General features: G+C 33.1%; 3 protein-coding genes and 1 long non-coding RNA gene across 4 annotated transcripts; 3 read left to right on the forward strand and 1 right to left on the reverse strand.

Moving 5' to 3' along the window:
• Window positions 1-6,876: 6,876 nt before the first annotated feature.
• LOC121130413 (uncharacterized) lies at window positions 6,877-8,049 on the forward strand. Its single transcript, XR_005868726.2, has 4 exons — window positions 6,877-7,078; window positions 7,268-7,332; window positions 7,601-7,646; window positions 7,823-8,049. It is a non-coding gene; the product is annotated as an uncharacterized lncRNA (long non-coding RNA).
• Window positions 8,050-9,264: 1,215 nt separating this feature from the next.
• On the forward strand, window positions 9,265-13,530 carry LOC121130119 (uncharacterized). Its single transcript, XM_040725834.2, has 6 exons — window positions 9,265-9,600; window positions 9,653-10,118; window positions 11,222-11,436; window positions 11,504-11,616; window positions 11,685-13,075; window positions 13,146-13,530. The coding sequence occupies exons 2-6, from the start codon at window positions 9,696-9,698 to the stop codon at window positions 13,293-13,295; spliced, it is 2,292 nt and encodes a 763-aa protein (XP_040581768.1). The 5' UTR covers window positions 9,265-9,600; window positions 9,653-9,695; the 3' UTR covers window positions 13,296-13,530.
• A 3,024-nt stretch (window positions 13,531-16,554) lies between these two features.
• On the forward strand, window positions 16,555-19,517 carry Psf3 (DNA replication complex GINS protein Psf3). The gene is made up of 2 exons (XM_040725691.2): window positions 16,555-16,917; window positions 19,079-19,517. Exons 1-2 carry the CDS (start codon window positions 16,608-16,610, stop codon window positions 19,348-19,350), a joined length of 582 nt encoding a protein of 193 aa, XP_040581625.1. The 5' UTR covers window positions 16,555-16,607; the 3' UTR covers window positions 19,351-19,517.
• On the reverse strand, window positions 19,385-21,775 carry LOC121130005 (tubulin alpha chain). The gene is made up of 4 exons (XM_040725690.2): window positions 21,145-21,775; window positions 20,864-21,086; window positions 20,496-20,797; window positions 19,385-20,430 (listed from the first exon to the last, which is right to left on the reverse strand). The coding sequence occupies exons 1-4, from the start codon at window positions 21,145-21,147 to the stop codon at window positions 19,603-19,605; spliced, it is 1,356 nt and encodes a 451-aa protein (XP_040581624.1). The 5' UTR covers window positions 21,148-21,775; the 3' UTR covers window positions 19,385-19,602.
• Window positions 21,776-23,018: the final 1,243 nt, after the last annotated feature.

The raw sequence follows: 23,018 nt of genomic DNA on the forward strand, positions 1-23,018 counted from the left end.
CATATCTATATTATTAAAGCATTGTTAATTGAAGCATAATAGTAATAACTCCAAGCAATGTGGGTACTTCCGGGCGTTAGTGACTTATAAGCAGGCTTGTTTATCTTAGTATTGCAATCGGTCCTTATATACATTTATATCGCAACAGAAATAGCCAAAAAATTGCTATCTTAGCAATTTGTACAAAATTACATATCATGTCATAGAGCTGTGGTTCTCGAGACCGGTCTTTTTCTTAAGACTATTTTTGATAGTTTTGGTCTTGTCTCAGTCTCGAGTCCAATACACTCGGTCTTGGTCTCGAACTAATAATACTGGGCTTGGTTTCGGTCTTGATTTTCGTCTCGAACTTTATCAGCTCGGGCTTGACTTGGTCTCGATTCTTATATATGTCGAGGAAACTGATTTCGGCCGATATTCATAAATAGAAATTTTTAGCACTGCAAATACTGAAGTGTAATTTCTTCACCAAACTTCCTAAAGCAGGAAGTAGAAAGATACCTGGCTGATGACTCTGAAGATATGGAAATTATCTTGGGCAACCGGAGGGCCAAGTAGGTATTTCAAATATATAATATCGTCGTGCTTCCCAGTAGTTCCAGCAGTGAGCGTTTGTTCTCGAAGGCCAAATAGATCCTGAAGAGGACTAGACAGAGGCTGAGAGACGTCAACTTTGAGAAGCAGTTCCTGTTTATGTCAAATTAAGAGCTAGAAGAGAAATAGTTTATGGATATATTTTATTATTCGCTGGCAGACTATATTTGAATTTTTTTACATATAGTTTATTATAGTAAAATGTTGTACATAAATACATTTGGAAAAGGTGTATAAATTGATTATTTTAATTAAAAATGTATCCACAAAATAAATTGTATATTTGAATGCGATCCCAGTTAAATTGATCGGATTGATGTAAATGGTCCTGATCGTTATATTGCAGTAAATTTATGATCGTAATTTTTTTCCATATCACTCATAAGCCTGCTTATAAGTATGACACTGAAACAAACGTTTTTTGATTGGAGTCCTGATTTGACAAATGACCATTTTTTTAAAAAACCTTTTTGGCAAAATTTCAGAATAATTTTTTTTAAAGACGAAAAACTTTTTTTTTATTTGTTACTTCGTATCAGTCCTTATTTATTCTCTCCAGTTCAGTCTTAGGACCGGTCCTATAAGTCCTATTGGGATCAATCTTTAATCCTACGAACTGACACTACTAGAACTGATTAAAATAGAAGAAATAAAACTGTGTGACATCATCAAGGATCAAATTTTATGAGTTGTTAGGACTGAACTGGACGGGACTGACGTCTTCGGTCCTAAATAAGAACCGGCACAACACAAATATCTATACTATATTACATAGATTTTCATAACAATAGTGTATAATAGTGAACTAATATACTTTGACTTTTTAGAGTAGGATAAACAAACCATGATTTTTAAATTTTATCAAATATTTTATGCTCTGAAAATTTACTCATATCAATGCTACAATAAGCATGGATGAAAATAATTAATTATGAAATCCATTGTGGAATGGGCAAGTATTCAAAAGGAAACAAAAATTAACATGGTAACCCTGACAATTTGAAGAATTTTTTAACGTTTTTTTTGGGATCAGCTACAATCAGATGTGACCAGAGAGGAAGGAGAAAAGGATATACACACGAGCATTTGCTAGAATTACTCCGATGTCGATCCCCAGCCTTACTCCGATTCCAACAAGGACTTACAATTAAAACTCTGCAGGAAGTCCTCAGGGTTACGCTCCGTCTTTTATGTGCACACACGAACGTTCAATGAGGTTATGAGTATATTGAATCTATTAAGGAAAAGATGTTCACTACTCAGGAATTAAATAATAATGAAAGGTCCTTAGGAAAAGAAAATTCCTTCTTTATACAACCAATTACAAATTAACAGCTAAAAAAAAACACCAGATTTAAATCATTTAAAAATATATCATAATTTTTGTAGTTATTACCTCTATATATATATATATATATGTCTTTTATTTTCCAAAGCTGTTATTCTTATATTCTAGAGGATAGAACATATATCATACAAATATAAAGTAATCACTAGGGTGTGTATGAGGAAAAGTCTTTGTTAGATTCGGAGTATTATTGAAGATCGACATTGGAGTAATTATTGCCTAATCATTGCTAGATATAGAGTCAGGTTTCTGTTTGTTTTCCAAGTCCCTTGCAGCTTATTTAATGAAACGTCATAATAGCTTCGTTGCTCTTCTCCCAGAAATTCTTCTAATTAGTAGGGAGATTAGTATTGATTTTTTTTTTACTGGTGGATAATATATTTTCATATATGATAATAAGCAGTAAGGGTGGGCGCGTTTGGTTAAATAAATTACTGTTTTGAGATTAGAAAAGGAAAACAGTTGGTAGATTTTCCTTTTTTTCTCCTTTCTTATTTGTTTATTCATTAATAGTAAATACTTGTTGTACAACATCTCCCTCTAATAAAGACTATAGTTTCTCCTTTACCTAAGTGCAATATTGATTATAATTGCCTTTATTAGTCAAATGCCTTAAAATAGTTCCCCCTCCGCCTGGATCGCATTTAATTGGATCTCCATCGATCCATTTTCCCTCGGAGTTCATATTTTCTCATTTGGATATCCTAACAACACGCCTTCTGATCCTCTCTTCCTTTTCTGTTTCAGGGATCTCGTCTCTGTGTGTCTCACTCGGTGGATCTCATCTTCTTTAATGGAAGGATCGTTCATTGTGTAGATGCCCCTTCCCATCGAGGTATGTGATAGTGACTTCTGACCTCGTGAATCATTGCATTTATGCTCAAAAATACATAAATTCCTCCAAATCTTCTCAAAAATAATCGTATACGGCTTTAAAAACTAATGAGTTCCATAAAAGACAGAATAATCCACTGACAGCCCAAGATTTATCATTCTTCATCCACTGCTCCTTCATTGAAATTCGGAAGTCATTTTCTCCTTAAGTCAACTCTGCTTCGTCTCTTACGATAAAAAAAAATTATTGCATTGATGAGTCCTTCAGTTTCCTTGATGTATATAACGCAGAAATAATTAATCTCAATCATAATTCCATTTATAATGTGGAGTTTGCGATGTATAATCTATATGGATAATTATATAACCTGGAACCTTGATTTCTTTATTGATTTTGTGCCTCTTTTGTCATTGGGAAACGAGTGGAAGATGATTTTAGTCTCTTAAAGATAATGTGGCTCTCTTTTATCGATAGTTTTGTCTACATATTCTATTCTGCTAATAAGTATATTTATTTATGTATAAAAATGTATCATTTCAACTTACTATCATAAACATACTTTATTATATTTTAATAAATTATCTTATTAATGTTCACTATTTCAATGTAACGACAAAGACGTCATACTTTGTAATAATTAATATTTCTATATAATACCGTTCTTCGTACCAATTCAAATAAAGTAAATACTTATATTTGAAATATTGAAATTCCCCACTCATCGTGAATGGTTCTCCTCAATATTGCAATCTTTTAATCTCCTTCTCAAGGAAGGAGTCAAATCTGCTCTCTCGAGATGGATGATCAATAAGGTGTACCAAAAGACTCCCTAAAAATGGAATCATAAAACCTTAGCTAAAAATAATACCTAGAATATTCAACTATTGCATAATCATAATCCCGATTCCCAAGTACTTTATATACTTCTTTTAAAATTAGTCATCCCAATTTTTGGTAACAACTTGTAGAATTTCTTCTTTGTAGCCTTCTAATACTCATTTGCGGTACATAAAGTGGGTTTTTTTTTATGTCTACATGATTGGAAATCCATTTCTATAGGGTTATGATCTGAATCAAAAGGAGGTCAGTGTTTATAGCTTTTGAAAGAATAGAAGAAGATGCAAGATCCAAATTCGAGAAATATTTTGACCAATTCTCCAAGACATATTGTCTTTTGGGCTCAAAACTTTAATAATATCATTCAAACTCAGTTCTGTTATTAGTAGGGGTGTACTGATGCATCGGAATAGGCAAGAATCGGTCTTTTTTTAAGTATCAAAATGGCGTCGCCTCGGATAGTTAAAAAACTACAAATAAGTAAAAAACGCTCATGCCTTAGTTGTGGTCATTTCCCATGGGAACGTTTTCAATGTTTGAATCATTTCGATTTACTCACAGGTTCAAACTAAAGAGACTAAAAAGGAAGGTGCATGGACAAAACTTCGCCCGTCAAAACGTCGACCAGACAAAACGTCGACTGACAGAAGGTCGACCGTAATACAATAAAGGGCTACTCCAAATGCTGTTATGATATATCCCATTCAGACATTTCTCGCCTGAATCATAACCTAGCAGCACCATTTCTATATAAACTACCAGTAAAGGTGCCCTCCCAATCCCCCTTATTTGGTATGTTTTCAGTCACCACTGTGTCCCAAAATGGGATGAAATCCATTCGGGAACGGCCTGGCCCCAACATGGGAGGAAATCCCCCACCACTATTTAAATTTACTTTATCTCCATTTACACCCCGAAAGGGCCCCCGAAATTTGAATCTGTTTCGGGTTTCATCTCATTTTGAGACCCGGTGGTACCCGAAATAACCCCAAATTTCGAGGTATAAATGTGGGTATCTTACTGTTTGTTTATGTAGGGGTGGTGGGGTAAATATCTCGGGCTGGAAATGTCTGGAGTGAAATGTCGTAGAAACGGTTTTCATTTTTTGAAATGTTGCGACGGGAGAGACACAAACTTATTTATAAGGTGGAGAGATCCAGGATGACCGAGAGACACGAGGAGAAGAATTCACGTGGAGGAATAATGTAACACTGTTTATAAGATCATGTGTATTCTAACTATACTCTAATTTATTTACAAGATACAAGACTATTTATAATACGTAAAACATAGTACTTATAATACATAAGAACATGTAAGGAAAATATTAAATACATGACATAATATTTTACGGTCGACGTTCTATCGGTTGACATTTTTCTACGTCGACGCCGTTTGACGTTTTATCCATTCGACATTTTGTCGGTCGACGTTTAGACCTACTACCAAAAAAAAGAGGAGACAAGATAGTTAAAATAGAAAGTAAACCAAAACGATGTATATGAATTATGTTCAGGATTCACGTAACCTCAATCAAAAAATATAGAATATAAATACCCTTCGTTGATGATTAGAGTAATGTATTTTTGTTTTAAAATAACTTTTATAATTTTCTAGAGCATAATTATGATTCAGATACTATAAATTATTTTTTTAATCAATAGTTTAGGTTTCTAGTTGAATCTAAAGAAAAATACACAACCTTATCCCAAACGTTGACTTCTATTAAATTACATTAAATGAATCTTAGTCAAAATACGTGATCACAATGAATTGTGCAAAATAAGTTCAAAGTGCATATACTAAATTTTAGACAAATCAGAATTAGAGAACAGAAAAAACATTCTTTATTGATATACATGACTCCTCTTTCCCTTATAATCTGTTTAATTCAAACCATATCATTATGTCATAACTTATGACTCAACTTCATAGAAATATCCATTAGATAAAAAACATAAAGTGATGATCCGGAGAAGTTCCATAGTCGGAAAAAAGGAAATAGTTGCCCAAAGCATTAATCAACTTAAATGAGCACTCGAAAGAACCCAAAACCTCAGCCTATGATTAGACATTTTTAATTAACGTTTTGTGTTACCTTGATCTTGGATATTTTGCTATATGAAGTATCTTTATTTAATCTAAACAATTACTATTATACAGAAGTAGGTACTGGGAGTTGCGACTCCTCATGGATATGCCCATATTTTGAAGACTTGCTTGACTCTGTCTCTAAAGTTAAAGTATATCGTGAACTCAAGAAAAACCTTACAGGAGCTTTAGCATCCTCCCTCCCCCAAACTGCGATTTTTTAAACCGTTAATAAAACTATTCGTCTTGTCTAGCTTTAACTCTACGATCCTGCAGACGTCACTGCCTAAACACACTGGATCCTACTTTAATAATTATATACATGAAATTAACTGAAAATAAACTTGAGGACTCAAAAAATTAATTAAAAGACTTGAACTTGTGATTGAAGACTGGAGATTCGAACCCTTATCGAGCACTGAGTTGCAAAATATTCAGTAAATTACATTCTATTAGCTTAGTTAATTATCAAAATAATTGTCCTTGATACAAGACAGTTTAACAAAGGACCAGTGGATCCCGGAGATTAACATTTGGCCGCTAATTGAGTTCATCGATATTTATTTGTACTTGATTGTAACTACAATTTTCTATTACACTATTAATGTATCGATTCTATGTACATAGAATATTACATTTTTGCATTATGATTTTCGTACCCAATCCTCACATGTTACATCTGCAAATTCTATAACTTAATTTGTGTATCAACTCGTGGTATTTGTCTATAGAAGCTACAACTTGTACACGGCACATATTTATTTAGTGGTACAAGTTTGATATTCATGATTATTTTAACAAGCATGCCGTCTTTTCCCTTAGATCTTTTAGCTATATAAATGTTTATAGCTCTTGAGCGTGCATGTTTAATTATGGCTATAAGTTGAGAGACGCATGGGTACCAAAACTAGTTTCGTTATAGGTGTATAATTTTATTAATTAGATATATCTTCCTTATTAGGCGATTAATTTAATATAATTTAATTCGGTGGTCGCATTGCATTTTATTAAATTGTTGCCATAGTAAGGACCATATTTAATCATAGAAAGGAAATATTTTCTTAAGGAAAAAAACAAACGTTTGGTGCGCATGCTCATGTCAGCTGATATTTATATCAATGCTACGAAATATTTTTACTATAAATAAGTTCACCATCGACATAAGTAGTTCATAGAATGGTAAACTATTGACAAGGATGGATCATAATTATGTGATGTTCGCTTTACTGGATCTCGGCAGCATGGTCCACCTCTATTCGAGCTTAATGAAGATATCTATAACTTATTGTGAAGAGTAAACCGTTGAATTTTCATGGATTGCGTCGATATGCACGGATTTGCATATTGTCAGAGTGATTTTCAGTCTATTTGAGGTGAGATGAGATAAATACGCTTATTATAGTGTCGGGAGGTCAAATGATGATCATATCTTATCCTACATTATTTTATTTGAATTATTTATGTAACAAATTTAATCTGAACTACTTGCGTCTATGGCGTTTATATTCTAACTGGATGGCGATCATTGCTCAATATTAATTATCTTATTGTTTTACCCCTAGGCCGTTCTTCGAGATGGACGTGAAGTCTTTCTTTGGCATCAACGAATGGTGTCTTATTATATAAGGTGAGGATGAGTTATGCTATTTAGTTACTAAAGTTTTAAATTTAAGTAGCTTGAAGAGATGCATATTGACCACGTGGTCTTTTCTTCGCCACTTTCTTTTAAAAGCTTTTGTTCTTAGCGGTCCTAAATGATGATCAAAATATTTTTACCTACATTATTTGATAGATCATGAAATAACTATTTACTGAGCAAATTAAAACTTCATTAAAAATAATTAAAAAAAGAAATGTATAACCTGATTAAAAGAAGCCTTTCAATTTTTATCTAGGTTGTTGGAACAAGCGTGGACTCTGGTCGATTCACTTTTCTCGAAGGTAAATATCGTTACTATCTTATGAAACACGAACCACATGATGATTAATCCTTACCTACATTTGATTAATCATAATGAAACAAATACATTAATTAACTGAAATCTTTCGTATTTCGGTTTAAAATTAAACAAAAGATCCTAATATTAATTAATGCTATATCTTTTTTTTTTTTTTAGGTACCTGTATATTTCTCCAGATTCGCAACTTTTCCTACTCCATGGATACTCCAACATACGTCTCTTTATAACTAACTGCTAATAAATCATAAATTGAATCCTAAGTCTTTGTATTATTATTTGAGATATTCCATTAATCTAATTATTTTTTGGTAAATTAATGTATTACTATCGACTGAAGTATTTAACTACATAATTGTGAGATTAATAAAAGAAATTATATCTTATTGAAACGTTACTTATTATATCTGCACGTATATGTTCCAATTGTCGCTTAGGCTGTTAGGAATATTGGGTGTTTTTTTCGATAGTTAACACGGGATGAGTATTTATTTCATCGATAACTGAGGGGTTTTTTCGTTGCTCATAAAAACCTAACAATAAATTTTATTTCAATTTTTATTGTTAAACTGTCAATGTTAATTCATTCCCAGTCTTGATTATCTTTTTTTAAAAATTTAATATAGAAATAAAGCTTCATTCAATACTATTAAATTTAAATGTCCCATATATTTTTAATCATATAAACGTATTTATAAATATGAAAAAACGCTATATAGACTGCAAACCTCTGCTTATGGTAATTTTCTCTAAACAAACCATCTTTATTAAACCTACACAATGACACCAATAGGAGATTTGTACTTCAATATGTTGGAAATATATGGTCAATTATGCATTTAAATTAACGTGTTATGTAACTTCGAACTTGATCTCTCAAAATATAATGGCCTCATACTATGACCATACTTCTAACCAAGTTGGATCATACTCAATCTGTAACTTAATCCTAGAGATCATCTGATAAGCAAACAGAGGCTACATCATAAATAAGTTTGACATCATTGAGGGAGGTAATATTTTAAAGAAAATCCAATCACACTTTAATTTCATTTCTTAACTCACATCACTATCTGGGTTAAGAGCCAAATTGTCTTGACTCCTGTTATTACCTAATGTGAGTAATTTAAAACAAATAAATTCAGACTTTTACTTAAATTTCTCAGATATGTTTTATTGTAAATGTAAGAATTAAAACAAATTGAAATTTTTAAATATTTTATTTACATGCATAGATAATATGCACCATCAATTTAATTTTAAATATCATATGAAAAGGGATTAATGGTCTCTTTCATTAATTTATTATATATGTTCTTATAATTGAGACATACAGCAATAGAAGACGTGTCGTTTTTAGGAAGGTCATTCTTGGATACAAGTGATCAGGCTCTACGCTGAATTGTTGAAACAAAGTGTCTACTTACTTAATTATTTTAGTAGAATCATCAAAATTTCTTTACATAGATAAAGAATCATCTTTTTCTATTTTTTTTTTTTTAGTATTGTGGAATTATTAGCTATAATACCATCACGTTGTGAAATTAGGTATTTATATAAGAAATACACTTTTTCAAGGCCACGAGGAATTTTATTTCGGGATTGTGGCATAAGTTGCTCTACTTCGAGCCCCTGAGGATAGATAATAACTCATAAGTCATAACCTAGATATATCATCATAATATTTATGTAAAAATTGCTGACTCTTGATAAATAATAGAAACTAACATTTAAAATTATGTAAACTTACAGCTTGCATATCTTAAATGAAATTGTCATCTCTGATTTCCGGTAGAGCTCCTACGTAATAAGTGACGTCATATATCGTAGTGTTATCAAATTGTATTCTAAGCCTTAGAGTCACTATTTGTTATATCCGGATTGTATTACAGATTATTTCATAATCCGCCTACTACCGTGTCGATATTTATTTATTGGTAAGACAAACAATAATACGAGAGCTATTCATTCATTTCCCCTCTTCTTTAGGATTTTAGTTTAAAAGTTGACTACTACAAGAAGTAAAGTGAAAATGGGTCCCCGTGGAAATAGAACTAAAGGATCCACTTTCGAATGTCCTGTCTGTTTTACCACGGCAGTGCACTTCAGCGTGGGGATATGTAATCATTCCATTTGTCAAGAGTGCTCTGTGAGAATGCGAGTCCTTTTGGGTGCAAATGAATGTCCCATTTGTCGTCAGGATTTACCAGAAGTGTATCAAACAGTCTCTTTGACTTCCTTTCCAAAGTCGAGTCTTCTCAATGAATTTTTTGATAGAAAATCTGGAATCCGTTTTGAAAATGAGGATGTTCAAAGAAAGTTCAAGTCTCTTGTTCAACATGTTTGTTCTATTTGCGAGGACCACGTTGGTTTTCCGAATTTGAAGCAATTAGAAACTCATTGTCAACGAAAGCACGAGCTTTTCTACTGCCAATTGTGTTCGGAGCATTTGAATGTAATATATTATTGTACATATACAATATGTGAAGATCTTCCACTTCTAGAATAATCCGTTATTTTGTCTGTAGTGTCGAGAGAGTTTCTCCTCGTGTGTTTTCATACGAAAATAGCTACTGAAAAGTTACAGCCTTCATGAGTCATATTTTTTACCTTTCAATCCATTGAGAGGTTGGAGTTGACTTATATCTATGATAATTGCTATTTGCTTGATTGCACCATTTTTATTTTGTCACTCAAATATTGGAAACAGGCAATATCAGTCGACAAAATGTCATTTTTCAAATGGTTCTCCTTAAAAGTTGAAACTTTTTCTAAAATCATTTTTTAATCAAGCACAGAAGACAATCCCTTTGTATTGTGAACAGCAGCACACTATGAACGGGATAACATGATAAACTCGTATATTGTTTTCAAGTTGCGATTTTGTACAAGTTGCAAACAAAAAATGAGATGATTAATTTTAAATGAAGGAATGCTTGGGATAAGGATCATAAAATAATTGAATACTCTATGGATGATAGATATATCAATGGTGTAATTTTTGGTTATTTTAATGCAAATTACTAAAGTATAAGTATACTGAGGCACAGTTCAAAGTTCAAATACCCAGAGTTATATTACTCACAAATACATCGTAATCATTTAATTTTAAGTGATCTAAATGAAATGATCATATGAATGTACCGTTGGTAATTAGATCGACCAATATTGTACTTAAATAATGCATTTTAAGACGGAAGGATTTGCAACTTGTAGAATGTGCTTTTAGAAGTTACTGTGCTTGTACACAACATATCCTGGGCCTGGAGGAAAAGTGTTACAATTGACATTTTCGAATTCTTTATTTTAATATATGATATTTGACGTACTTCAAAAAAAAAAAAAAAAATTAAAACCTCAACTTTCCATCATGTCAATTTTCAAAACCAATATTTTAGAACTATGTCAAATATGATATATATATATTTAAACACTCCTCGAAATATTAAAGCAAAGAATGACAAAAGGTACTATTAAATATTTTGCTCTAGGCCCACGATATCTATAAGAAGGGCATTGTTAAACTAACCTGATATATATGTGCATCTTCTTCTTTAGTTGTTTACACATGAAAGACGCCTCTACACTCGGACCCTACTTGCTACTCATCGTCGGAAAGGTGATAGGGACGATAAGTCTCACAAGGGACATCCGTGTTGCGAATTTTGCAATCAACGATTCATGGATAACGAGGCTCTTTTTTTACATTTGAGAAAGGAACATTACTTCTGTCATTTCTGCGACTCACATGGGCAAAACAATACCTATTATCCGTTAGATATAATACCTAATCATTATTATTCCACCCAGTTTAATCATTTATAATTTAATCTTTTTCAGGAATTATGATACATTACGAGATCATTTTGGTGAGCAACATTATCTATGCACTGAGCCATCATGTAAGGATAGTCAATTTACTCATGCCTTCAAATCTGAAATTGATTTTAAGGGTAAGTGTAGCAGCCATTATTATAAATGATCCTCCAAAAAATGTTTTCAAACTTTTTTCCCACATTAGCACATCTTGTGGAAAAACATTCTTTCAAAAATATGACTGTTGACGTGGAGTTTAATTATAAAAATAGGCGAGGGGGTGCGCACTCATCCAGAGGGGGAAGAAATAAAATTCCTCCTTCGAGAGAAATGGTACCGGCTATTTTTGAAGAGCCTATACTTGTACAGCCTCAAACCATTCCTGATGTCAATTCCGCAGAAAACTTTCCAAGTCTATCAAGTAGTAGTGGAGGTGGGGCCTCTAATATAAGTCGCACTGCATCAGGTGATGCACTAGCGAAGAAACTTGCAATAAAAAGTGGAAAATCTGTTCCAAAATGGAAGTCTTCCGATACTTCTCGAACCCAAGAGGACTTTCCTTCTCTTGGAAGACCCTCCAACTCGGCTCCTCCTTTGACCACTAACAAAAGCCAAAAAAATGTTGCTCAAAGGATTCGTGATAGTGATTTCGCAAATCCAAGTGTTGATCCAAGGAACTCTGCCTCATGGTCCTCCACAACTGCATCTAATAAAAAAAAGGTTACAAATCAGGCAGCGGCACCCTTCTCTTCTAAACCAATAGTTCCCAAAACCACTGGCGAAGACTTCCCCGGCCTTGATCCACCATCAAGGAAGAGAAACGGCAATAATGGTAAAAATGGTAAGAAAAAGAGCGAGGATGATTATTTTAATGATTGTATGGTTGGAGGATGGAAATATCAGGGCAACAATCTTAAAAACGCTGCAAATATTATTTCTGCATCCAATGATAGCTGGTCAATGGTGTCTAATCGGAATAGTAATAATAATCAAAGTAAGAATCAAACAGAAGCTCCCATTCCCGGAATGAAGTACGCCACTGAAAAGCGTCATCAATCAGACTTTGGACAAAAGGATACAAATGATTCTCTTACAGACCTTAGTAATAACTTTCCCAGTTTAGGACCTAGTACTAAAAAAATTAGCGCTCATTTTCAGCCTAATTCTCGTGATCCTATTCCTAATCAATGGGACTGTGTCTCCACTCCTGACTTATTTGTACCCAACGAAGCAACTGGTGCAAAGCCCAAATCAACAGCGCCTCCTCCTCCCCCTGGATTCCATTTCAACTCTAAACAATCAAAAGCCAATAATACAGAACAGACCTTACCATTTGGAAACGTTCGTAGTACGTACAATCCTCCAAAGGATTTTGCTGTACGTAATAAGAAGTTACTCTCCTTGATTACTCGAATTCTGGGTGGAAAGTCCCTGGAGTTTAAGGAATTTATGAACATTTCCAAAAAGTTTCGTGATGAGTCGATCAGCTCAGAAGGGTTTTATGATAAATGTGTTGAAATTGTATCTGACAATAATAAATTGATGGAATTTCTTCCGGAATTGATTTTCCTTTTACCCGATATTAAAAAACAACAGGTGAATATACACATATATTTTTTAAAATCAATTATATGGTAATTCTTATTTGTATAATTTAATTCTTTAGGAATTACACAGACTCCACCAAAAGAAAAACTCCTTTTTGAAGATAGTGTACTTAGAAGAATGTGATAAATGCAATCAACTTCTGTCGTCCAAGGATATTTCTCAGCATCGGAACAGTCATTCCTTAGACGGAGATTTCCCCTCATTGTGATCCTCCTGAAAAGGATAGGATATCAAGAGTTTTTAATGCTAAACTAAATTTATATTTTTCTAACTCTATATAGATATTTCTATATATATGTTATGATAAGAAAATCTATATAAATGTTTCAGAAAATGATGATGATATGTTGTTATCCCTGGCTTTTAATCAAGTCTCTAATTAATATATTATTATTTATTAGATTAATCTTTCTAAGTTATTGAAATAATACTTATGAATTTAATTATCTACTATTTTACGTTAGATTGTAGTCGTTCCAAGTTAAGCTTCGTAATATTATACATCAAGATACAAATGCTTTAACCCAGAGGAGGAAGATCTCATTTCGTTATGTCTGACTGCATTAACTCAATCAAGAAGTAATAGTTCTAGGTCTTATCTTCAGTCCTTTTTTATTCTGTCCATCCCAGACGTAGGACCTGGCTTTCGTAGTCTGTCAGTAGTCATTAGAACTGATTAAAAAAAGAAATATATTTGAGTGACGTCATCAAGGACCGAATTTTAGGACTTGACGGGACTGCAGTCTTCTAACCTAATGACCGGTAGAAAACTATTTCTAGATAGGATCCTACCATAGGAAGAGGGGCCTCATTAAATCAAATTTACATAATTCTAGTGTAGTTGTTCCCAACCAGAGCTCCTCGTAGCCTTTGTAGTTCATGATGCATCATCACACATCAGTAATCAATATAAGATTTGAAAAGGTGAAACATTTGGCTAACAATATTTCATACATATGTCGCAAAATATTTTGAAAAAAAACCGCTATTGTGATCTGCAGTATTGGAAAGGTCTAGAGTTAGCTGCAATACTTTAGAAACTTGTAATAGTCTATAGTAGACGGCTATAGCTAGGTACCGATTTAATAAATAAATATTCTATGTACTAATTTTAAATGAGCATTATGGCTTGTGGGTAATTATGTATAAAAATAAATTGAAAAAATCCTAGAGATGGGTATTCGTCTCAACGATTTTATAATTGCCTAGTGTGCACCTTCATCCAAGGTGAAAAAAAAGGGTAATCATTTATACTTTATTCTTAAGTTTAAGGGTCTTACATTATTAATATAATTATTTAAATAATTCTGGTAATGAGGCCTTAAATGACTTAAAACCCATAGTCAAAATCCTATATGAGTCTTATTAATTATAATAATTAAGTATTGAGTTAGATAATATGAAGTTAGATACCACAATATTAAACTAGGTCTGGAGATATGATGCTCGTGAGTCAAATATTGGTATAATATCGATGTTGAATTAAGGATATCCGTATTGATACGGAAGAGGCAATATAGATATTGAGAGTGAAGAAATGGGCTATATAGGTATATATAATCAATAAATTACCTATGTATTAATTAGATAAAAACGATAATATAAACAGAAAGATTCCTCTCCCATGATTTCCGACTTAAACATTTAGTATGTAAAAGAATAGGAAGCCTTGACAAGCATTGAAATATTTTAGATATATTTAATTTCAAAAGTATTGTATCTTAAAGGGGCTTATTCTTATTATATTGTTTGTTCAATTTGGGATTTTGTACAAGTTGTAACTAATATAAATATTACAAACAATCAAAAATTGAGAAATTTAGTCTTTCTTAATGGATTGACGATAATTAATACCATATTTGAAGTTTCATGGACTGTTCAATATATTTATTGTATGTATTTTGACTTTTATGAAGAAAATTACTTTAGTGGTACATGGTGCTGGGTAGTATTACTTATTATATATTACTCCGTGTAGAAGTAATTTAATTAAATATTTAAATAACTTCTTATTTTGCCTTTATTGTGTGTTTTCTCTAAAATGGTATGAAATAAATAGAGAAAATACTAGAGCTTTTGATAATTATTTAAAGATACTTTTCAAGGGAAATCCACCTGCAAAAAACCCCTTTCATTAGGGTCTCCGTTTTGGAGGAAAAATAGGTATATGATGAAATCTGGGTTATGATTAAATGATCAAATATGTGATGGAGCCAGGATCGAACAACAACCAATTACAGGATGGAAAAATTTGGCGTAAAATTGACTGTTGAATAATCTCCCTGTATCTTGCAACAAATGAGAAATACTTTTTTGCGAAATCCTGATCTTCCATTTATGGATAAGGTTGGACGTATAATGTCTCCATCTAACAAGACTCCTAAAGATTGGGCCAACTTCAAATTTGTTCTAACTACTAATGTAGACGTTGAAAGGTCTTTCAGTATGTTTAAAACTAACCATACTGACTGAAGGCAAAAAATTGACGGAAGAAAATCTTTCTAAAATCTTGATTTGTCGATATAATATAGTAAAGCTTATGAATCAATGATGATAAATTTACAACAACACTAATTACTTATAAAATAAATCATTCTTATTAAACGATATTTTTCTTGAATTACAAATTCCTCAATATTGATATTTTAGTTGCTCATATTGCCTAAAAAATCCTAATCTACTTATCAATAGGAATCAAAAGATATATTATTGCTTATTTTTTTATATCCCCTTAAGAAATAAACCTTTCTACATTTTTTCGGAGTGTTTCTTATATTATACAATCATTAGGTAAATTAATATACAGTTGCAGAAATCATAAATTGATTTATACTAAATATTATATGTCTCTTTGGATACCTACAATCAGAAGATGAGCTGCTTTGATTGTTTTGTTGCTCATCTTCTAATCGGATTATGAAATTTTATTAATAACTTAAGTAGTGACAGATTCAATTGAGTAATACTTAATAAGTTATTTCATATTAAGAAGTAAAGTAATGTAATTAAAATACTAGATTAGTTATGTATGATAAAGTTAAATTGTCTACAGTTCCATGACTCTTAAATAAATAATATCAATAAAAACAAAACGAAATAAAAACAATTAGTTGTAAGTAATTAAATAATAATAATAAAGCGTTATGAGATGTGTACAATCTGCTCTTAAAGAAGTTGTAACTCAAACAAATCCAACATTATAATATGAAAAGTTCGTATTCAGCATGATATCACTAAAGTGTAACTAAAACGGCCTTTGAACTTCATTTGCAGTAAGAAAATGTAGGTAATTAAAGGTAATTAAACGTCTACACACAATACTATTCCTTTAATTACGTTTAAGATAGTGGGACTCAGTCACAATTATAATCAATCAAAAAGTAGCATCATACAGCTCCAAAACACAATTTCCACAACTCGAGGTTGTGTGATTAGAATAAGTCCCGCCATATATTATTGTAAAAATTCGTTATTTCAATTGCACCATTCATATCAGACGTCCCCTCGTCACAACTTTAGTATGTCATACTTGGACCTACATGACATTGTGGCAACGGCTTCGAGAATCCCTGTTAAAACAAATGAGGCATTGCCTTCCCTTGGCTTTGTAGATCCTTCCCTAGGACTTGAGGACTTACCGGATAACTATAAATTTGAATTACCACTATGGATGGTTCTTCCACTCATTCGCCATGGACTGGAGCCGGACTATCCCAAGTCTTATAGTGTTGGGCAACGCGAAATCCTTGAAGCAGATCCTACAGTTGTCGACTTGCACAAGTCCGGCCCTTATTTCTACGAAAATGGACGTTATCTCATTTCAAAAATAGGTATTTTTTTATATGTCTACATATTTAATCTTTAATTTAAGTTAAATAATTGCATTTTATAAATGGATCATTATTCAATTTTCCTATTAATTTTACTCATCAAATTTATTTTGCCGCAGTATTTGTGTGCTCTATGCATGGATAAGTAGTTTGTATTATAAATTCATTCATATCTAGAGTAGGGGGAGACTAGGAACGTTTGAAACACCATTTTTCTATCAATTCTACACTAGCCATGATTCATCATTAAATTAACTTCGAAAATGTCTCATATTATATCCATGCTTTGGTAGGAATATGAAGAAAATAATACTTTTTCCACGAGATTCTGTAGAAATTAGTTGTTTTTTTAAGGTACAAAGCTATGATTACATATATTAAATAATTGTGAGTCCCATTAACTTAAACGTAATTAAACGAAGATTATTGTGTGTCGAGCCTTAATTACCTATTGCGACAGTGGGGCGGGGTCCATCTAATGCCATACATAAAGTTCAAGTACGGAGGAAAGTAATGACGTCACTAGCCCCTTATTTTGGTGTGAGTGAGGTTAAGTCTCCCAAAAAGTTTATAAAATTATCATATATATTTATATAATAAACTTTTTATATAATTATTGATCCAACAGTATTGATAACTAATACGGCTAAGCCTCCCCAAATAATGAAAAGTAGCAACGCCCCTGGTCCAAAGAAAATTTGAAGCACTAATGGAACAAAACCTTTGGACCTCACTCTTAACCCCCTTAACTATGTAAAGGAGGAGGCATCTCCGCTTTGTTGTTCAGAGCAAGGGCTATCAAATTGAATGAGATATTCGTCAATTGGTGGACGATATTAAAGCTGTTAAAAAGTATTACTACATATTTTAATAAAAATTAATTTTTAATCTTTGAGTAATTCAATTAATTCCTGTAATTTGGTACAAATTCTTTTGAATTTAAATGTAGGAAATATAAAGGACTTTATCGATGTCCATACAAAACAAAAATCTATGGAATAGAGGCTAACAGCATAGTTTTTCTGTAATCCTTAAAACTATGTCAGAAATACGGGTGATATTTACCTACAATTTGGAGATATTTCGATTGTCATTTATATGATTGTTGCACACCCGTCCCTTTCTTGGAAAACGGTTGGAACCTTTGACATTTTACACTCAAATTGTGAAAAATTTACCTAGGTTGTAAGTACCTTGCCTTGCCTTTTATCGAAGAGGTATGATGATTTAATACAAGGACAAACTTGTTTCGAAAATAAGAAATTAGCAATCATTTATTTTATATATTAAAAATAAACGACCTATTTGGTCAATTATGAGCTTCAAATTATAATTTATGGGATGGACTGAGACACTTAAGAATATTAACTATAGTCTCCAGTCTTTATTTGATATATAATACTTTCTCTAGCACCGATATGACCTTTCAAATATAATGTATTTGATATGTTTTCTATAACTGAGTGACAATAAATTTCACAATTTTTAAGTGCACTTTACAGAAGAAAAATAAAAATAACGTACTAGTATAAATTAATTAAACCAATGGGATTCATTCACTTTTGAGACAAATAATCCCAGTTTGCTTGTGCGTAGACGGACCACTGATATTAAGTTTGTTATGTATAAAAAAATGATGCGATGAATAGATAATGCGAACTATCTTCAAATAACGTAGTGAAAAATGTGTCAATAATCCCTGGCCTCTACTGAAATTGTAACTACACTAACTGGCTAACAAAAAGATGTTTGTGTATCATTGATCACACATAGAAAGCCTCACCACTTCTTCCTCTGACCTTAAGTCAAAGTAAATTAAAGGAAGTCATAGAATAAGCGAAAAGTTATATAATTATATGCTTAAATAGATTATTATTCTATTTAAAAAAAAGGAGAGTTAATTAATAATTACAGTTATCAAAGTTGGAATATACATATAAAGTTATCTAAGTTCGAAATTTGTAATTAACTTTATATTGCATATGTTCCAAAAATGGATTTCCACTCATTATTAGAGATATTTTTTCTTTTAAATAAATTCGTGGAAAGTAAATGTGTTTAAATTTTTTGTCATTCATTAATGGCATGTAATTTGTAATTGTTTATACCTAATGTATCTCTTAATTTATTCCCGAATTTGATTATTTTTTAAATCTTGTAGGAACGCACCCTTTTGCAGAGAAACTGGGTAAAATCCTCCCCGATGTGCTTCGTAAACGCTTTCGAATGATAATGGACTCATCTCAGCATGCGGATGATGGAGATGCCCTACATCAGAAAGCCAAATTGGATATTTTAGAGAGGGAGCTGTTTTCGCAAGGACAAGAATCTAAACGACAGGCCACATCCTGGTTTAAGAGAAAAACGGGGCAAATTCAAACAGCGACTATGGTATCGAGACACTATAAAAGGAAAGCGAGTGTTCTGGAATAAGTCTTTTTAAATAATAATAATAATACGAAGAAGCTACAATATTTATCGCCAATTTATTATATTTTATTGATCGAACTTTTTTGGGGATCTGACTTCAGGCATGTGTTTCTCTAAATAATATAATCTATCTTGATATAACGAATTAACAATTATAAAAATAAGATATATATATGTTTATGTATCTTTATTTATCATTTTAACGGAATAGAGATCTTGTGTTCTTTCAATAATCCTGTCATTAGACGAAGGTTTTTAGTACTCTTGACCATCTTCTTCTTCTTCACCCTCCAAAGAGTCCATTCCTACCTCTTCGTAGTCTTTCTCGAGGGCAGCCAGATCCTCTCTAGCCTCAGAGAATTCTCCTTCTTCCATACCTTCTCCAACATACCAATGTACAAAAGCTCTCTTAGCGTACATAAGATCAAACTTATGGTCAAGACGGGCCCAAGCCTCAGCAATGGCTGTAGTGTTTGACAACATGCATACAGCTCTGGGTACCTTAGCCAAGTCTCCTCCAGGAACAACAGTAGGGGGTTGATAGTTGATACCAACCTTGAAGCCAGTGGGGCACCAATCCACAAATTGAATGGACCTCTTAGTTTTAATGGTAGCAATAGCAGCATTGACGTCCTTAGGTACGACGTCACCACGGTAAAGCATGCAACATGCCATGTATTTTCCATGTCTAGGATCACATTTGACCATTTGATTTGCAGGCTCAAAGCAAGCGTTAGTGATCTCTGAAACGGAGAGTTGCTCGTGATAGGCCTTTTCAGCAGAGATGACTGGGGCATAGGTCACCAATGGGAAATGAATTCTTGGGTAAGGAACAAGATTAGTTTGGAACTCAGTGAGATCTACATTAAGAGCTCCATCAAAACGAAGGGAAGCCGTAATGGAGGAGACAATTTGTCCAATGAGCCTGTTCAAATTGGTGTAGGTGGGGCGTTCAATGTCGATATTTCTGCGGCAGATGTCATAAATAGCTTCATTGTCTACCATAAATGAACAATCGGAATGCTCAAGTGTTGTATGGGTGGTTAGGATAGAATTGTAGGGTTCAACAACTGCAGTGGCAACCTGGGGAGTTAGAAAGAAAGTTAGACTAGTGACGCAGAGTAAGAATGAGGGATTCAGCAACTTACTTGTGGTGCAGGGTAAACGGAGAACTCCAATTTGGACTTCTTACCATAGTCGACAGAGAGACGTTCCATGAGAAGAGAGGTGAAACCAGAGCCGGTTCCTCCTCCAAATGAGTGAAAGATAAGAAATCCTTGAAGACCCGTGCATTGGTCTGCTAGTTTCCGAACTCTGTCAAGAACCAAGTCCACGATTTCCTTTCCGATCGTGTAGTGTCCTCGGGCGTAGTTATTGGCGGCATCTTCCTTGCCCGTAATTAATTGCTCAGGGTGAAACAACTGCCTATAAACGCCAGTTCGAACCTCATCTACAATAATAATAACAAGGAAAGTAGGATTCCTCCACAAAAAGAGAAGAACAAGCCCGGACTTACCCACGACTGTAGGTTCGAGATCCACGAAGACAGCTCTAGGAACGTGTTTCCCTGCACCCGTTTCTGAGAAGAAGGTGTTAAAGGAGTCATCTCCAGAGCCTAATACTTTATCAGAGGGCATGTGACCATTAGGCTGGATCCCATGTTCCAAGCAGTAGAGTTCCCAGCAGGCGTTGCCGATTTGACAACCAGCTTGACCGACATGTACAGAGATACATTCACGCTAAATAATATTGACATTTAAAAGACGGATTTAAATAAAAAAAGATTATCCGGCTCACCATTTTGAAGATGTATGTATGGAATTAAGTAGTTGGAATGGGGTAAAAGTTGTTATAAGAGATGAGACTCGGTTCTTTTTTAATATTCTAGCCGGACAGACCAGTTAGGAGGTTGATACGACTTGTACTAAAAAGAAAGAATGAAGTTTCAAAAAATATATCTTCAGAAGAAAAAAAGAAGGAGGGAGGGAGGGTCAAAAGCGGACGCGTTAACTAGACAGAAGGGAAGGGAGGAGCTCCAGCCTGGCTTCCAACGCCGCTCTCTCCCCCCTCAACCTCTCTTCTACATGCTATGCACAATATCAATAATTTTTATGTTAATATATAACAAATCATAATAAATAGCTAGCTTCATTTCTCTCCATGACAGGGATTCCTTGCTCAGTCGCATCATTATAAATGATCGTCCTTTCTCGAACTTTTTTAGAATGCAACATACAATTAGGAGTTTGAGAATACTGATATTAATAGTATGATCAACATTCATATATTATTTCATTCTAACATGAATCAGCATAAATTTCCAACGGTTAATAAATTGGCAGGCTAGGTTTCTTGGCTGAAATGGCTTAATGATCGTTGTTTTTTTTACAGCATAAAAAGAAAAGAGAGAGGAAACCAAAGTGAAAGGGAAGGATTATTTTTATTATTACTGGATGTAACCGGATTTCTCATCGATTTTGTATTTCTTTTACATCGCAAACAATAGCAAGTGTCCCTTTCTCTTTACGGGATGGTCCCTTAGAGTTATTATTCCCTGGAAAAAGAGGGGCATAGTGCATTTTAAATTAATATAAAAAAAAGGGGAGAGGTCTCGTTCTTGTCTGGGACAGATGGATAAAAGAACGACTGATAGATGTGAATTACTTGTGACAAGGCTCCCTCTCCTCATCTTTCATCAGTTTGAAGATTGTACGTATTAAAATACAAATGATTAAACGCTCTCTTTTCTTGTCAGATTCATTGACCTCTTTCTTTTAAAGGAGGGATTTTTAGCCGTCTGTGGCAATACTAATGGTTCTATTGCAAAAAATAAAAGAAAAAAAAGTGTACTCTAATATAAGTGAAGTGTGATTCACCTTGTTTTCCTCTATGATTTACAGGGGATCTAAGCAAAGACTTAAAGAAACGCTTCTTCATCCATTAATATACTAACATATCATCCTAACAATGTGGTAGCGCCCCTACCTCGCCAGCCTCAGTCAGTCAAACTTTCTCATCTTCATATGCATTCCATGATGAGATTAAATATGTGACGTGTCACAAGAAGAATACAAATAATACGAACACCGACAGATAAATACTAGCATATAGGCAAAGGTTTAAAAAACATTTATTTCTTTAAATGTCTATTTCAAGCTCCTATTCTACGACACTTCAGTTCTATGTACATTTTATTTGTACAAAAATAGAGAGAAAAGTTACACCCATCAGTCAGCACTTTTATGAGAAATATCAACATATTCTTTCTCGCTTTTCAATGCCTTTCAATCCTCTGATAAAGTCTGTCAATATGTTATATATTAATATTTCTAAAAATATTAATATAAATGTCCTTTTATATCAAGCTTAAAAGCTTCCATCATTCAATATTCCGATCAATTCTTTAGCAAGGCGTAAAAGGTCACTCATAATTATTATTATTAGTGAAAGGCCATAGGGAGTGTTCAGTCCTGCAAATCACACATAAAACATATTAGGTTCCGTCCTTGTTTATGTCACTCAAATTTATTTCTTCATTTTGTTAATCATTTTTAGCACTGACAGTCCGAAAGACCAAAAGTATTAAGGACCGGTCCCAATACTGTACCGAATAAATAAGAACTGACACAACACTACTAGTCATCTCATATAATTTAAACGATGATTATGAC

This window comes from Lepeophtheirus salmonis, chromosome Z, assembly GCF_016086655.4.
Source record: "Lepeophtheirus salmonis chromosome Z, UVic_Lsal_1.4, whole genome shotgun sequence".
NCBI classification, from domain to species: domain Eukaryota; kingdom Metazoa; phylum Arthropoda; class Copepoda; order Siphonostomatoida; family Caligidae; genus Lepeophtheirus; species Lepeophtheirus salmonis.

What these genes read in the sequence shown, in the direction of transcription:
- Psf3 (XM_040725691.2), top strand. Translation starts at nt 16,608, where the DNA reads ATGTCATACTTGGACCTACATGACATTGTGGCAACGGCTTCGAGAATC. An exon ending in TTATCTCATTTCAAAAATAG is followed by an intron (nt 16,918 to 19,078) that starts GTATTTTTTTAT and finishes TAAATCTTGTAG; the next exon opens with GAACGCACCCTTTTGCAGAG.
- LOC121130005 (XM_040725690.2), bottom strand. An exon ending in TCTCGAACCTACAGTCGTGG is followed by an intron (nt 20,798 to 20,863) that starts GTAAGTCCGGGC and finishes TTATTATTGTAG; the next exon opens with ATGAGGTTCGAACTGGCGTT. An exon ending in CCGTTTACCCTGCACCACAA is followed by an intron (nt 20,431 to 20,495) that starts GTAAGTTGCTGA and finishes CTAACTCCCCAG; the next exon opens with GTTGCCACTGCAGTTGTTGA.
- LOC121130119 (XM_040725834.2), top strand. Translation starts at nt 9,696, where the DNA reads ATGGGTCCCCGTGGAAATAGAACTAAAGGATCCACTTTCGAATGTCCT. An exon ending in TGTGTTCGGAGCATTTGAAT is followed by an intron (nt 10,119 to 11,221) that starts GTAATATATTAT and finishes CTTCTTCTTTAG; the next exon opens with TTGTTTACACATGAAAGACG. An exon ending in ATCTGAAATTGATTTTAAGG is followed by an intron (nt 11,617 to 11,684) that starts GTAAGTGTAGCA and finishes TTCCCACATTAG; the next exon opens with CACATCTTGTGGAAAAACAT.